Here is a 16,674-nt window from a genome sequence, read left to right as displayed (position 1 = left end):
AGTTTGGGGGTTTTTTTTAATAATAAAGTTTGTTTTTAAAAAATGTTTTAATTGGGGTGCATGAATTTTGTTACTTTAACACAAAAGCTAAAACTTGTTACCTTTTCTTAGGAAAACCACTGGAAAGGATAATTTAAAAGTTCTAACCTTATGTTTTAAGATAATGGTTATAATTTTTTAAATGTTCAGTAATATCAAATTTTGAAATACATATTATTCCTAGCTCAGTACAAGCCACTGTCCTTGTATATTATTATGGAAGCTAAATATCTCCTCTGCAATTTATTCCTACCTCAATATGGAAATGTATGAACAAGTACGTTCTGATCCTAGATGTGATGCCATTAATTCCTCAAAAAATGGTTTTAATTTTTCTACTTAATAACTTCACATGTTTTTCTCAGGGGTAAGAGGTTTACAGAATGAAAATAGAAACCAAGATCCTATAAGAAAATTGGTTGCTGATCCCTGTTACTATAAAATAGCGATTCCCCCACCCCTCCACCAAAAATAAGGAGCCTTTCTATAATGAGGTGAACAATCTTTCAGAAATGTCTTACCAAGTATTCAATATCTGTACTGCATTGAAAATTGGCAAGGTAAAAGCCACAAACTGTTATCTTTTCTACTTCTCCACTGGCCTTCTCACAAAGCTATTCTAGAATGAAGGGCCCCAGGGTTACCAGCAGAAGCACAGTTAGAAGCACTCCAAGGAAAGAGTCTCCAAGACTCAGGTGAAACAGAAATAGGGCAAACAGAAAAATTACAGGCTATGACACCAAAGTATGCAAAACAGACCACTTATTCAAAGTTCTGTAATATAAATATTGCAATACATGTAAAGATACCATATATGGAACCCTTTGGTCATTTCATTTTACATAAACGTAACTCAGATTTATATATAAATCTTTATATATTTTTTAATGAATTAGAAGATAATAAATAATGCTCATTTACACACATACAAAAAAACTTCTCTAGTACAGAATTCCTTAGAGAACATTTTAGAACAGGCAGATTCATTCTGGATTCTGTTCAAGGAAATAAGAACCAAAATGAATTTGTAAAAGGTAGTATCATATAGAGAGGGTCCCATCACAAGGGTCCATACATTTACTTAAGTCACAAAAACACCTTTTCCTTCGGGTTACAAATCCTCTTGTAAGATGTAGCTGAATTCTTACCCCAGCGTTCCCCGGCCTGCCATGGGAGGACTCGGTGGCTTCTGAGTAGGAGGATTTGTTCTCGACAGTGTGCCAGTTCTCGCAGGCTGGTTGTTTCCATGCTAAAATGTGGAAAGAAAAGCTTTTAGTTTTATATCAAATTGTTCTCTTGGTGTTTTGACACCATGTATTATTTTTTTTTAATATCAGAACGTGAAATAAGGATTCCCAGACAGTTTCAATAATAGACTTTGGTACTACATTTTAAGAAGTCAAGATACCACTTGCACTTCGCTTTTCTTATTATTTTGCGCCCTTCATAACAATTTAGTGCAGAATATGGGTGAGATTATTGAATTTTATATATTCTTTTATTGTTAAACATGTTCACCGAGCTCTAACTTATCTACAATTCAAATTCTGGGTTTCTTGAAATTTCTGAAATGTGTGCATGAATATAAATTGGAGATCTCAGAGTCAATTTGCTAAAATATACAACTAAAAAATCATCTCTATCCCAACAACTCAGTAACAAAGTCACATATAACGTCTGGGAAACCTCCTAATTGTAAGTCAATAAAAGCAAGGCAACTATCAAAAAATGAGCAAAGCAATAAATGTTAGCAAAATTAATGTTCCTATATAAATGCAGATGTCAATATATCTTTGATATATTAACACATCCAAGCTAAATGTTGCTGATTTGAACTGTTTATTTAATCTACATAAATCCTATAGGGAAAAAGCAGACAGACATAGGAAAAGTTTTCAAATTTTAGTGGCTCTGCAGCCTCTATCGATATAGAGGGAATACTGTGGATCAAACGATAAGCAGTATCTCTTACCTTGGCTTTTAGCCACTTTACGTTGGCAAAAAAAAGGGGGGAAAAGTAGAAATTAATTCTAGATAAGTTATATCTGATAGGACAGGTTTACATTTACAGTTACTCAATTCATGTTAATAAGCTTTTACCCAGCCATATTTCAAATATTCTGTAAAGAAAAGATATCCATAGGCAGTAGGGAAACATTCACCGGTATCACATATTTTTTCAAAATAAGATATTCATAAGGAAATCACTACTTAATTATGCCAAACTTATGCAGATCAATTAATTTCTTAGGTCAGTATTTTATCCTATGAAACATCCAACTGAATCACACCTGGATTTAGAAATTAAACTTGAATAATCTTATCCTTGAAGATAAGAATATATTGATGTGATAGCATTATAATACAGTAAATACTATTCTAAACTAACTTAGAAATATTCTAAGTATGATCACACATCTTCCCTCATTTGCTGTTTCAAGTGAACAAGAAACAAACAAAAAAATAGCATACAAGTATAAACTGGCCCCAAATGAAAGGATGAAAGGAGGATTTAATTGGGAATGAAAATTCTAGGTGAACTCTGCTACTATGCAATGGTGTTAACCTTTAACCTCTTACGGAGCAGAGCCTTGTGCGTACAGGTGGGTTCCGGAGTGTTGGAAGAAAATGATCTCTGTATCTCGCAACTCAAAATATAATTGATAGCAACCTACAAAAATTTTCCACTTCAACGCCCCCAAACACATTCAAAACTAGGCTTTTTATTCCCTTAAGATCTCACTTCATTTCCTTAACATTTACATTTATGGATGAGTCAGTTTACCATTTCCTTGGAATCTCAGGTTGAAAACAATAGAACTCTCTGATTCCTACCTACCTGCAGGCCCTAAGTAGATCATAAGCTTTGCATACCACACCTAGGGAAGTCTGTAAGATGCCTATTCTTTCTCTGAAATGATTCATTAGCTCACTCCTCTAATAAAACTGAAAACTTTGAAAAATAAAACATAGCGACTCCTAGATCACATGGTCTTTTCAAGGCTTGAAAACAAAGACATATGTGGAAAGTCCTTCATAAGTTATGAACCAAGCTATATAAAGCTGTTAATTATTATAACTGTTTAACAGAAATAATTTTAAATGTTTCTACTAGGTATTCAAGCCTTCTCTAGTCCAAGCACACTCTGAAACCCTGTGTTTCCTTTTACTAGGATGAACTTTAGGAGTTTTATTTTACTAGGATGGACTTTATTGTTCATCTTTTCATTCTCCTTTAGGCAAACTTTCTGGTAGTTTCTCTATGCAAGGATTCTCATCCATATCTTACATTGTTTCCAAAAGTCAAACCAGACTTACTTAAGACATTTTTTCCATATTTTAAATCCTTACTAAACTTATATGTACCATTTATTTCACAGCATAAAATGCATTAACACAATAAATATCAATTAAATGAATTTAATTTAAACTGATATTTAAATACCAAAACACTAAAATTTATATCACAAAACAAGAAAATATGATGGAATATTAATCTTGGGGTGTAGAATATAACATAAAATTTGGTAGCTATAAGAAGAAATATTAACATATTTGGACACAATTTTTTAACATTCTGTAAATATTTAAAATAAGTAAATAAATAAAAATACCAAAACATCAAAGTCAAAAGCCAAACAGCAGGATGAGGAAATATTTGCTAAACTATAAGGAGCTAATTTCCTTGATAGAAAAAAGAAGCCTTACAAATCAGTAAGAAAACAAACTTCTTCCAAATAGAAAAGTAGGCAACATATAAGAAAATAATTCTAGAACTGTAAATATAGTGTTCCAGTCCTTAAAAGTGCTTTAGGCACTAATTTAAAAATAAATTTAAACTTTTCCTGCTTGTAGCTTTGGCCCTGGCATTTTTTCATTAACTACTACCCAAATTTCCAGCTTTCACAGATCTCTACAATCCTCTAGAAATATTTAAGCCAACAATGACCTTTTAGGGAAATAAAACTGAAGAAATAAAGCCACAATGAGACTACTGAGGGAAAAATAATCGTGTGTATTTTTACATCACAGAAACAAAACGTGGACAAATAAGCCACATATCAGCTTCTGAGACACTGTTCTCACAGACCACCCACCCTCCTACCCACAGTCAAAAAAGTATTTCAAAACAGTCTGTACAATAATGTGAATATACTTAATGCCACAGAACTGTACACTTAAAATGGTTAAATGGTAAATTTTGTTATGTGTATTTTACAATAAAAAACTTAAAAAAAAAAACCCAAAAACCAGTGTCTAAAGTATCCACATTACAAAAAATAGATTGGAAAAATGCACATCTGTAGACTTTCAGTATATATTATGCTGTGTTTACAATTTCCATTTATACATATATAAGAACATAGTTAAATTTTCTCACCCAAAATTTCCTTGTAAAATTTGCTTTCATCTTATTCTCTGCTGTGTGTACTAAACTGTTAAACACAATTATTAATGGGGAGATAATAGAGGATAATCACTTCTAAGATGGTGACTTTTTTTTTTAATAAGTGTATATTGCTTTGGTAGGAAGAAAAACCAAGATTAAGCAAATAGGGAAAAAGTGAGCAAGTGAGAATGTGTGTGCACATGTATATGTATATACAATATAATTTTTGCATATGCGTATGTGTATATACATAATTTTTACTTTCAAGGCAGGTAATAATATAAAAGTTCCTCCATATTCTCAAAATTCAAATTCTGTAAATCAATCTAGTCTAAATACCTTAAATTAAAATTGAATTTAAGCTCTTAGACAACCCTAGCCACATCCTTGGGTAAAAATACAAGAAACAAGTAACCTCCTCTACAATTGCAAAGTGTTCCAACTTCCAAGCATGACAGTGAAGGGGAGATTTCAACAGTCTCAGAGAAAAGCAGAATAAAGATCAATGTTGCCAGCTATACTCCCCTCTTGATCAGGAACCCCATATAATTCAGAATGCAACAAACCCAGCAACAGCACCAGTCAGACAACCAGCTAGGAAAAGCTTCAAGATTCTAGCTGACTCCTAAAAAATTATTATAAATATTCTGGAGACGAGAAACAAAATTCAAATAATGGTCCGCTAGGAAAGGGACTACCAGATTTCAGAGGAATAGTTTATCTTCAGCAAAGATAGCTAAAGAATTCAGGTCATTCCAGATGCTTCCAAAATAATGCATGAATATCTAAAAAGTTGACAGGCTACAGATATCCAAGAGCAGCTAATTCTGCCATGCTAAGAAATGAACAAGGGCAACAAATAATCCCTTCCCTACAAGCCTGCTGGGCAGCAGGTGGGAGAGCGGGGAGTGGTGCACAGAACAAAATTACACACGAGTGTTTCATTCTGCAAGAACTGCTGAAATTACACCCACGTCCATACAGATGTAGTCATACACATGTATTTACGAATAAATGAATAGAAGCATTTGTAAATTATTCTCTAAACCAATTCTGGAAAGCATATACATTTTTTTATCCTTAAATATTCATTCAGTAGTGAAAATAAGACTTGGCATTCACAACACAAACTTATAACATTAGTCTCGGACTCGAATGGCTTAATAAATAAATGGCCATTTCAAGTTTTAATATCTTCTTGAATACAGCCTATTCCATGGGGAAAATTCTGCCAAGCGTAGTATAATACGTAACTAGTATTAAATAAAAATAAATGTTCTATGAAAACTGTAACACTAGTTACTAACAGAATCTATTAATTCTTTAAGAAAATCATCTTTATCAGCATATTTCCTATCCAAAATATTTACTGGATATGCAAATTATTTCAAGTGAATACAATATAACAACACTTACCTTGACACCATGGCCCACATCATCCAGCACTGTATAGTCAATAGGCTTCCGAATATACCTCACAGGGCGCTCCGTGTTTGCAGGCGCTATGATTTTGTGAGTTCTTGATGTGTTCTTATTTGTTGTCAAAATACCAATCTCTCTTCGAGCCACTTTCTCTTTATGGATGTCCACAGTCTGTATTTTAAATTTGAACAATGCAAGAAAATATTATTTGGAAGAGTAAATAATATATATGGCATCCACATATAATGGACCATAAGACTGTATCACATGTCTATTTTCCAGTAAATAATACTGTATCTTCCCCTTCAAAATTAAGCAAATTAATATCCTTGAGGCTCAAAACATGGACTATCTAAAGGTGATTAAAAGCACCAACTAAGTTACTAGTTTTGATTCCAAAATGATTCTTAAGAAAGCAATTTTCTTTCCTAAAAATCTGGTGTGTGTGGAAAGAGAGGGCTCTTGCTCTGTGTAGCCTACCCTTTATTTTGTGAGGATACAGACCAGAAAAAAAAATCAATAATTACAACTAGATGAAGTACTATAATGACACATGCACAGTTTAACTGAAATTAAAGGTGTTTAGAGCAAGATGTCCAACTAGGTTGAGAAGGCTTTACAGAGTAAGTAGGTTTTAAAAAATGAATAGAAATGTAAGAGGCAAATATGGAAATTATTCAAGGCAAAAAGAACAGCATGTTGCAGACAAAGGTGGTTACAATCTGGCAGCATGCAGCCTACACACCTGCAGGGTACCTAGCACTGGGCTCTACGGCTTTAAAACGTTTTTTGTTTTTTTCCCCCCTTATTTAATTGCCAACATTTAAAAACTGGATAGCACTCAGCATATGAGAAATAATTACACAACCATTCAACAATTTAAACTTTGGCCTCACAGTAATGAGAAACCAATAACAAATTTAAACTGAGTGACATCATCAGGTCTGCATCTTAAAAGATCTCTCTGGCACAGGTGTTGAGGACATATAGAAGACTACTGGCAGTGAGACCAGTTAGGAAGCAATTACAGTAGCCTAGGTGAGAAAACGAAAGGATGTAAACTGAACTGAAAGGGGGTGGGGAAAGTACTGTCAGGAAAAAAAAAGTTTAATGTTACGTGCATTTATGCACATCTTGTGAGAAAAGGTACTGAGATTACCTTTGTTCTGTATATTTACATAGTAAACAGCCTTAGAAGGTACAGCGTCTCCTCAAAGAGCAAAAGGCAGGTTTGTTTACTGTCCAGTATAATAAAGATACTATCACTCCCAAGGGCAAAGGGCAGGAAGGCTTACTGCCCATTATAAAAGGACCTGGTCCCCTAAGCTGGGAGTTCCTTTCCTATAACACATCTAATTTATCACCCGGCTCTCTGCAGTACCCCTGTAGAAACTGGGGTTGGTTACTTGACAAAAGTACTGACTATTGCCACGAGTAACGACATCCTTTGTGTCTGACCAGGAATCTCATGTCTTCTACTCAAATCCATGGAATTGTGGCAGGCTAACTTGTGAACTTCCACAAAGGGTAAAATCTCAAACCCCTCACAATTTTTGACAGTTCTGGTAATGAAGATGGAATGCTGACAAAGCTTTGTAGAATGGAATGAAAGAACAGTTAATAGCAACGGAGAGAAGTCCACGGTAATCGTGAGTGAACATGCTGATCAAATTGTATGGTCCCCCAGGCGATGTCTGGTCCTCGACTTTACTGCCTGTTAATGAGGGGGAACTAGGGTGGCAATTTCAGGCTGAGTACCAGGAAGCAGTTTCAAACACAGCAGCCTGAATGATGCCCTGGTTACTGTCAGCTATCCAACAAGCTCACCAGGTCAGCCCTGTGAACAACTAGTAATAAGATTTGTCTGGCTGAGGGAGGCAGAAGCACATTCTTTCAGACAGTGTCACGGAGAGAAATATATCTATACTGAGTGTGAAAGAAGGGAAACTTTGACCACTGTGGGCAGAACCAGGAGAATCTTTAGAAGTCTGGCTAGTTTGCTGGGGAGACTGAGGGGGTGGGAGGGGGCACATAATGCTTGTTAAAGAAGAATGGCAACAGCTGGCTATCTTCCTGCTCAGCGCCTCCTGCAGTCTGTCTTCTCAACATCCAGTCCATTTGAACCGAGTAAGAGACCTCAGGTTTTGGCAGTGGGCCCTGTCTGCTATAAGACAGCTCTGGCCCTTCTGGGAAACTTTTCCCGAAACAATCTCCCAAGGACACTGACTAGTCTTTGGGCTCTTCCGTAGTAAAGTGGGTTTTAAATGATGATGAAGGTGATTCACCAGAGAATGAGAAACTCACCCACAGAAATCTAGATGAAATTCTGTCAGCTTCAGAAAACTCCCCTAGTCCTTATGTTCAAATCAAGCAAGAATTGAAGGGCTGTTCTTTTGACAAAAGAGCAGCAAATAGTCCACATTAGGTGAACTCTTAAAAACAATGATGCCACCTTAGAGATTAAGCCCAAGTCACCCAAAAGAGTACAAACTCATGGTCCCCACCAGAAAGTGACATGGCTGCAGCTGCTGAATCAAGGTGTTCCCAACAGAAATGGATGATGTCAGTCAGCAGCGATGACCTTGTCATGAACACAGAATACAGGGCTTTAGGTGGGTCAAAAACACAGTTACAGTGCCACTCAAAACTGAATACGTTCACCTTGTTTACTGGTGCAGAGCTGCTCTCTCCCAACCTCCCCCTACGCCCTTTAGAGAGGAAGATTATTAGGGATGGGGCCAAGTTCTCCAAGTCCCCAGGGGTAATTGAAGACCAAACATATCTGGGTTAGCAAGATCACTCTGGGAAGGGGAGGGACATTTTATAGCTCTGAGTGATACATACTGGAGCCCGCGTCGCCTTCATACCTCATCCTGTGGAGGGAGAGGGTAACTGCTTTCAGCTATGAGGTTTGGGTGCGGTTCACACAGGGACGAGAAGCTAATGTGTCCTTCTGGATGGGGCTCTTGGGACCAACTAGATGTATTACTGTTGTGGCTTCCACCACTAAGGTAAAATTGGTACTGATATTTCTCATGCTTGCACGGTGAATGCTCTTAACAGTCAGAGGGGATTATGCCAACTGGGAAGAGCCGCACATAGAAAAGCCCCTTAGTGCTCCACAATCCTTATGACCCCTCCGATTACAAGCTTCTGTGCACGGATGATTTTACTGAGTGGAGCCTCTGGCAAGAAGAGCTGCCTCCACCAGAGGTGCCCCTTGGACATGGTATATTCAAGAAGGCAGCCAGCCTGGCCCCCGTGACATCCCAGCTTTACAGGAAAGAGTGGCAGCTCCCCGCTCAGGGAAAATTTATCTTCCATTCTGCCACCTAAACCAATGCTGCTGGTTCGATGAGGCCCTTGATTCACTCAGGATCCCCTAAGTGCCTGGGCCTAGTGCACTAACGATTCAACTAAGCTGAAACCCTGTGGTGTTCGGGGCGGGGGAGCTGCCTTGCTGTTCAATCCCAGCCCCAGCTACGCAGAACTGAAAGTGGGTGTGGCTGCTGTGCTCTGTGGGCAGAGCTCGAGGATGTTCTCATAGATCTGGCCGATACTGCCGGTGATAAACCTTGTTAGACTTTTACTGATCTGTGGCTAGTACCCATTGGTAATAGCTGTCTGGGTCTGCGACCTGGAAAACTACAGGCTGACCTCTTAAAGACTTGCCACATGAACTGCAGAGACAGACAGGTGCTGAGCAGACCATCTGGGTCACTGAGACGGGCCATGGTAAGGGCCCAATGTCTGATGACGCTGCTGATGGAGCCTGCACTGCCCGGACTGCCAGCACTGCGGGCGGTCCATCACCACTGCGGGCGGGTCCACAGACGGACCATCACTGAACAGACAGAGTACAGGACTCTGTGTTCCTTCTGTGGAGGCAACCACCGCGTCCCACACTTAAGAGTCCCAGAAAAGGACCCATTCTCCTCATGGTGAGAGAGGCCACATCTCCCGCCACTGGCAGACCAGCTACATCACACCTTTAACCCAGTCTTCAGACCGTCAGTGGTGCCTCATCACTGACAACACTCTCTCAGGTTATGGTATTACAATACCAATCCAAGTAGCTGACTCCAGCCACACCACTGTGGTCCCTGACACTCATCTGTGTCATGTTTTTCACTTTCCAAACCATTTGTTATCTGACAACGGTATATCTTTTATCACAAAAGTCACAAAAAATAGGTTGCTTGTCAAGGTATGTGATGGCCTTCCACACCCCCTACCATCCACAGGCATCTTGTATTGGTGAGTACTGAAACAGCATCCTCAAAAGTCAACTTAAAAAACTCAAAACAAAAAATAACTGGATTCAGGGCTTCCTAGGTGGCGCAGTGGTTAAGAATCCGCCTGCCAATGCAGGGAACATGGGTTCAATCCTTGCTCCAGGAAGGTCCCACATGTCGTGGAGCAACTAAGCCCGTGCACCACAACTATTAAGCCTGTGCTTTAGAGCCCGTGAGCCACAACTATTGAGCCCATGTGCTGCAACTACTGAAGCCCATGAGCCTAGAGCCCGTGCTCTGCAACAAAAGAAGCCACGGCAATGAGGAGTTCGTGCACCACAACGAAGAGTAGCCCCCCACTCACCTCAACTAAAGAAAGCCCACGCACAGCACACACACACACACACACACAAAAACACCCAATACAGCCAATAAAATAAAAAAACAAAACCAAAAAAACCCCAACTGGATTCAAAAATGGACAACGGACTTGAATAAACAGTTCTCCAAAGAAGATATACAAATGGCCAATAAGTACACGAAAAGATTTTCAACATCACTAATCACTAGGGAAATGCAAATCAAAACCACAATGAGACATTACACCCATCGGGATGGCTACTACCCCCACCCCCACAACAAAAAAGGAAAATAACTAATGTTGGCAAGGATGTGGAGCAACTGGAACCCTTTTACATGCTGGTGCGAATGTAAAATGGTCCAGCTGCAGTGGAAAACAGTACGGTGGGTCCTAAGTACTTCAACACAGAATTACCACATGATCCAGCAACTCCACTGCTGGGTGTATACCTCGAAGAACTGAAAGCTAGAGTCTCCAAGAGGTATTTATACACTTATGTTTATAGTGGTATTATTTACGAGAACTAAAAGGTGGAAGTAACCCAAGTGTCCATTGATGGAAGAACAGATAAACAAAACGTGGTGTACATGCATCCAATGGAGTATTATTCACCCTTAAAAAGGGAGGAAATTCTGACACGTACTACAACATGCATGAACCTGAGGACGTTACGTTGAATGAATGGCGATGGAGTTTCAGTCTTGCAAGATGAAAGCAGTTCTGGAGACTGGCTGCACAACACTGTGAATGTACTTAACACTACTGAGCTGTAAACTTAAAAGTAGTTAAGATGGGAAATTTTACATTACGTGTATTTTACCACAATTAAAAAAAAATTTTTTTTAATCAACTCTGAAAGATTTCTGACTATATCTCCCTTAGCTCTTCCTGGTTTACACACATCAGCAAAGCAGTGTGGTCTCTGACTGTGGCTATCCCCAGAAAGAGCTCATCTCCTCTCCGCCACCTGGGGTCCGCCCTGAGCACGAGGCTTCATTCTCTCCCCTAATGGAAGCCCCACACTAGCCTGACGGGTACAGCCTCTGGGTGGCAGCCCAGCCAAAAGGGGGCCCCGGGAATTTTAACTGGTTTAGCTGCCCGACTTCTCTTGTACTTCTGTGGTCTTACATAATAAAGATACTAACCAATGACAGAGTAAGTATTCCGCTCACAAAATCCCCTTACACTGGACCATGTGGACCACAGTGAGGGACATAATAGGGTCTCTAAGATTAATAAAAGTGCCCTTGTCCCTCTGGCACCTGACCCTTCCAGACAAAAGGTCAGGGGGAGGGTCAGGGATAACTGGGAGAAAGGGAAAGGTTTGCGACTGGAATGGGACACACTGATTCTGCAGCAGTGAAAGGAGAACGACCCTGGCACCAGTGGAAGAGACACTTTAAACCTCTGGGGGTAAGAGAGGGACATTTGTGATGCTGTCTTTCTGAATCAGCCCAGAAACCTTCCTCACAAAGGAAAAGTCCTGGGTGTGGCTCTCCCAGATTGTGCAAGTGACTTAAATTGAACAGACTGCGGCTCTGCCAGGCCCTGCTGGACAGCTCTGATCACAGTTGATCATCCTTCTCCTCAATATCACTGACAAACCTTAGTGAAGCAGCAGAGGATGGTCCTAGGCTCCTGAGCCTCCCACACAAAACACCTGCCAATACCTCCAGGTGTCTTTCCACCCCCCGCCCCCACTCCAATTCCTGTAGCTATCATTCAGCCATCCCAAAGGGCAGATGAATGATATCTGACAGGTAGCACAGACAAACAGGACAGACTGGACTGACTGCCTTCAGGTAACCCCTCCAAAAACAAATACTAGACTCAGTTATTTGTACTGACGTGGGAGCCCTAAGGCCTACCAGCTGTCCAAGAGGCAACACTGGAGAAACTGCCCACCTGTGCTCCCTGCGTAGGTCCCACCTGGGGGCGGGGGACGGATGGGTAACAGCTGTAAGCATCACATTCTTCACAGGGGTGCTTGTGCAGAAGAGCCAGGCATTAACTTACCTCGCTCCAGAAATGTGGTGACCTGCACTTCAGGGGTGATCATAAGGGATCTGCAAGTGTTTAAGCAAACACCACCACTAGATCCTGTATCCATAGACAGCTGCGACCTCTCCAAAGCAAGGCTCTTCTTGACTAGGGGGAGGGGGCCCTCCCAGAAGGATAACTGGCTTGCTAATTATGTGTACTCTGCTCTGAGGCATTTATCCCTAAAATGGGAGTTATCCAATTAGAAAAGGTGGTTTGAAATCTGTACCTGACTTTAGCTGAGGTGAACACTGACATCATATCAGCCCTGCAGCCATTCAGGTCAGTGTCAACTCACGGGCCAGGATTGCTCTGGATGACAGAACTGCCCTAGACGTCCTTCCTGCATGCCAGGCAAAATCTGGGTATTCCCTAATACTCCTGCAGTACCTGGGTCAAACAGAAAGTCAGTACAGAAACTTAAAGAGGAAGCCACTTGGCTCTCGAAGGCAGACCATGAAGGTTTACGCTATTTGTTCAGCTGCCTGCTCTAGGACCCTGGGGAGCACAGCTGAGGTCAATATCGCAGTGCGGCCTCATCCTGCTACCACCCTTTGACAGTAACCAAAATTACATGTTTTATGAGACAAACTGAATGGCTCTGGTCCCAGGCTCTGTCAAACAGATTACTCAGGGTGGCCAATGAAGAGCGTAATCATGGGACGTTTCACCAAAAGCCAAGTAGGTAGAGAAATGAGGGGTGAATATTGTTGGAAGGCAATTATCCTTGGGCCCACTGCATTTCTGTACATCTTGTAGTCAGAGCACTGCCTCTCTCTGTTCCAGACTATCCTGAGTTTGTCTACAGAGCAAACAGCCAGGAAGGATAGAAATGCCTCCCTCAGGAACAAAGGGCAGGTTTGTTCACTACTGGGCACAGTGAAGACATCACCTCCCTCCTGGATTAGAGTCAGGCAGGCTTACTGCCCACTGTGAAAGCTTGGGGGTTCCCCTCTGGTAATAACCTGTACTGCAAATACAGGAGCAGCCTCACCACAAGCACCACTCACCCTCCTCACAGTCCTCCACGGAGCGTGGGGCTGCGGGGGCCAGGACGAACGCTGACAACTCCGGCTCCTGCTACTGCCATGAGTGGTCAAGTCCAACATTTCTCTCTGAGCAGTCTCATGTCTTCTACCAGCATCCATGAGACGAAAGCAGGCTAACTTGTTAAACTGGAGTTAGCTAAGTGTGTGTGTGCGCGCACGCATCCCTACATATCTCAAACTCCCTCCTTTTCTAACAGGACCAGCACAAGATTAACCAGTACAAATTTAAGCTAAATTCTGCCTGACATGGAATTAAATTTAGGAAAAGTATTGAGATTTCATTGGAAAGTATAAAAACAAAAACAAAAACAAAAAAACTCACCTTGGTTTGCTCCTAACCCCCTGAATGCACATTCTCTGTCTCCTTTACAAGGTCACCTGATAGACATGGTGCCTCCAGGTTTAGTTACAGGCTCTTCCCCTTTATAACCTCTCCTTGGCAAATTCATCGACATTCAGGTCTAAATTACTACTACACACATGTAAAATTTTCTTTATTCTAGACCCTTCCTCTGTGCTACAGAATCATACAAACACCTGCGATGTTCCTCTTGGATAATTCAATGGTACCTCAAAATGAATGTGCCCCAAATCATATACAAAGTCGACTTTACTTCCTACTTCAGTTCTCTATCAAGTTATAAAGTTCAGACCTCTAGCACTTATTTCATACCCAATATCACTAAATCTTGCCATGTTTACCTTTAAGTACCAGAAATTTGTTTCCTTCTGTTTCCAACACTTTAATCCTAGTCAATCTATTATCATCTCTCACCTTGGTTACTGCATCCACCTTTTCACTGGTCCACGTGCATCCAATCTAGCCTCTTTCCAATCTGCTCTCCATGGTATAACCACGGTGACCTTCACCAAAAGTAAACTTGTGAAGACAAAATGAAAAATATCTGAAGGTATCTTACCTGCTTAAATCCTATTTAAAAGGATATCCCACATGGTTCCCAGTCTTCATGGGAAAAACATTCAAAATGGCTCAAGTTCTTTTCATATTTTTCTCAAACATCATGGTGTCCACAACTCTCCTTAAAATCATCTTTTTTTCATCCTTCCTATTTCCCTCACACACTGTAGAAGTATTCAGGACACTATTTCAAGTTTCTTGAAAAACCTTTTCTCTGAGTTTACTCCCTCTCCCCGGTCTCCCAATTCAGAATCATGAAGGTCCACATCACAACCCGTCCGGTGGTGAACAACCCTCCATATGGCAGCCTGCGTGAAGAAAGCAGCAGGAGGAGGGGAACAGGCTTGGACCATTTGTATAACAACAGCACGCATATGTTCACCAAGCCAGAGTTAGCTTTTCCAAGGAGACCATTCCCTTCTCATACTTGAATTTCCTTACTTTCACACTTTATCTTTAGATGGCAAAAGAAGCAGTCTGATATAAAGAAAACTAGTTTTCAATGCTAATAAACATAAAATTCAAGAGCATCCCAAGTTGAGAGGGACTAGCAGGCTGTAGCACCCTACAGCAATCCCTAGATCCATGAAGCACATGTGAAAACCACTAGTTTTTTTAATACCATGGTTTTGGTGTTTTTGATTTCATACTATATATTTCATATGTTGAATAATAGGGAAAATCAATAAAATGAGGTATTTATTTTAAAAAAAACACTAGTTTTTTTTAAAAGGCACACAAATGTGAAATCAGAAAGCCTTGGTTTGAACACTGGCTCTTTTACTTACTAGTTATGAAATTTTATACAAGCCTTAACTCATGAAGACTCCATCTTGTTTATATAAAATGGGGGCTGGGATAATATTAGAATCTATATAAATATTGCTTAATACAAAAAGTACTGAAAGTACTGACAAATATGATTCAGACTTAACCACACCTTAACCATATTTATCAAACTGTCCAATCTACAACCCTGCGATTAAGGCAAAGTATCTTCCAAAATATAAATATAAAAACATGGATATCGCACGTGGTGTATTAGAAACATGATAAACGTTGAACCTGGAGGACACTATGCCAAGGGAAGTAAGTCACACACGGGGGGCGGGGGGGGGGGGGCATACTTCATGATCTCACTCATACGTGGAATCTTAAAAAGTCCACCACTAGAAGCAGAGAGCAGAATGGCGGTTACCAAGGATGGGGACTCCGCAGGGGAAATGAGACGTTAGTCAAAGGGGACAAAGTTGCAGGTGTGCCAGATGACTAAGTCTAGAGATCCAGTGTACAGCATGGTGACTACAGGTAATAATACTGTACTGAATCCTGGGAACATGCTAGGAGAGTGGATTTCAGGTGCTCTCATCACACACACACGAATAAAAAGTTAGCTATGTGAGGAGAACATGCGTTAATTCGCTTGATTGTAGTCATATTTCACTAGGTATATGTGTATCAAAACATGGTGCTGTACATCTTAAACATGATTTTTTATCTTAAAAAATAAAATAAAAAGGGAAAGATGATGAATATGAATTATGCTCACATCTCTAGTTTTGCCACTAGCAATAAAAAGACTAGAAAACTCCTCAGAGCCCAGTTTAATAAGCATTAAGGTTTTAGAAGCTTGAAACTCACTGATTCCAAGGTAAACAAGTCCTAAATGCTAAACTTCATTTGAAAGAAGAAAGCAGATCTTACAGATATGGGTATCGGTGGGACAAACTAGAGAAAAGATAGAGACCAAAGACAAGTTCTCAATGAGCATGCCTGACGATTCAGCCCCCGAAGGAGAAGCGATCAACAGAAAGAATGCAAATGAGATGCATCTGGAAGTAGGGATAGACTCAACAGGCACAGGGCGACCACCTTGTAACAGCATGAGGATATTCTTAAAGACCTTATCTATAATCCAACACTCACAAAAATCCAAGAACTAAGTTTAACACAGGACAGTATTTCTGTTTCCTGAGTAAACATCAAATGACAAAACAGTTTAACAACTTCCCTGTCCAGTTTTGAAATTATGCAACAGTTCCTAATTTTTTTAACTTGAAGAAAATCTTCACCTTTAAAAAATAATTTTTTTTGAATTTTATTATTTTCTATTGCACTTTCAGCACATAAAATGAAACAGCACTGCTATGGGCTGGTAACAAAGACATAGCTGCAGTAGCCTAACACAAAGTAAATAAGGCTTTGGATCTGGGGAACGT

At 40.1% G+C, this 16,674-nt stretch overlaps 1 protein-coding gene across 27 annotated transcripts in view; it reads right to left on the bottom strand.

Annotated features, from left to right (window-relative positions):
* Positions 1–16,674, bottom strand: part of ABI1 (abl interactor 1) — a 94,074-nt gene that overhangs the window by 20,375 nt on the left and 57,025 nt on the right. For 20 of the 27 annotated variants that reach the window (XM_057732273.1, XM_057732251.1, XM_057732255.1 and 17 more), the window contains 3 exons: positions 5,846–6,022; positions 2,012–2,026; positions 1,188–1,288 (listed from right to left, as the gene is read on the bottom strand). In XM_057732273.1, the coding sequence (XP_057588256.1) occupies positions 1,188–1,288; positions 2,012–2,026; positions 5,846–6,022 (293 nt within the window). The remainder of the gene's footprint in view (positions 1–1,187; positions 1,289–2,011; positions 2,027–5,845; positions 6,023–16,674) is intronic. The other 7 variants (XM_057732246.1, XM_057732254.1, XM_057732260.1 and 4 more) reach the window with 1 other exon arrangement.

The sequence above is a fragment of the Hippopotamus amphibius genome, chromosome 4 (assembly GCF_030028045.1).
Source record: "Hippopotamus amphibius kiboko isolate mHipAmp2 chromosome 4, mHipAmp2.hap2, whole genome shotgun sequence".
Taxonomy (NCBI): Eukaryota; Metazoa; Chordata; class Mammalia; order Artiodactyla; family Hippopotamidae; genus Hippopotamus; species Hippopotamus amphibius.
Note: the sequence above shows the minus strand (reverse complement) of the source record. Positions and strands in the feature narration are given on the sequence as shown.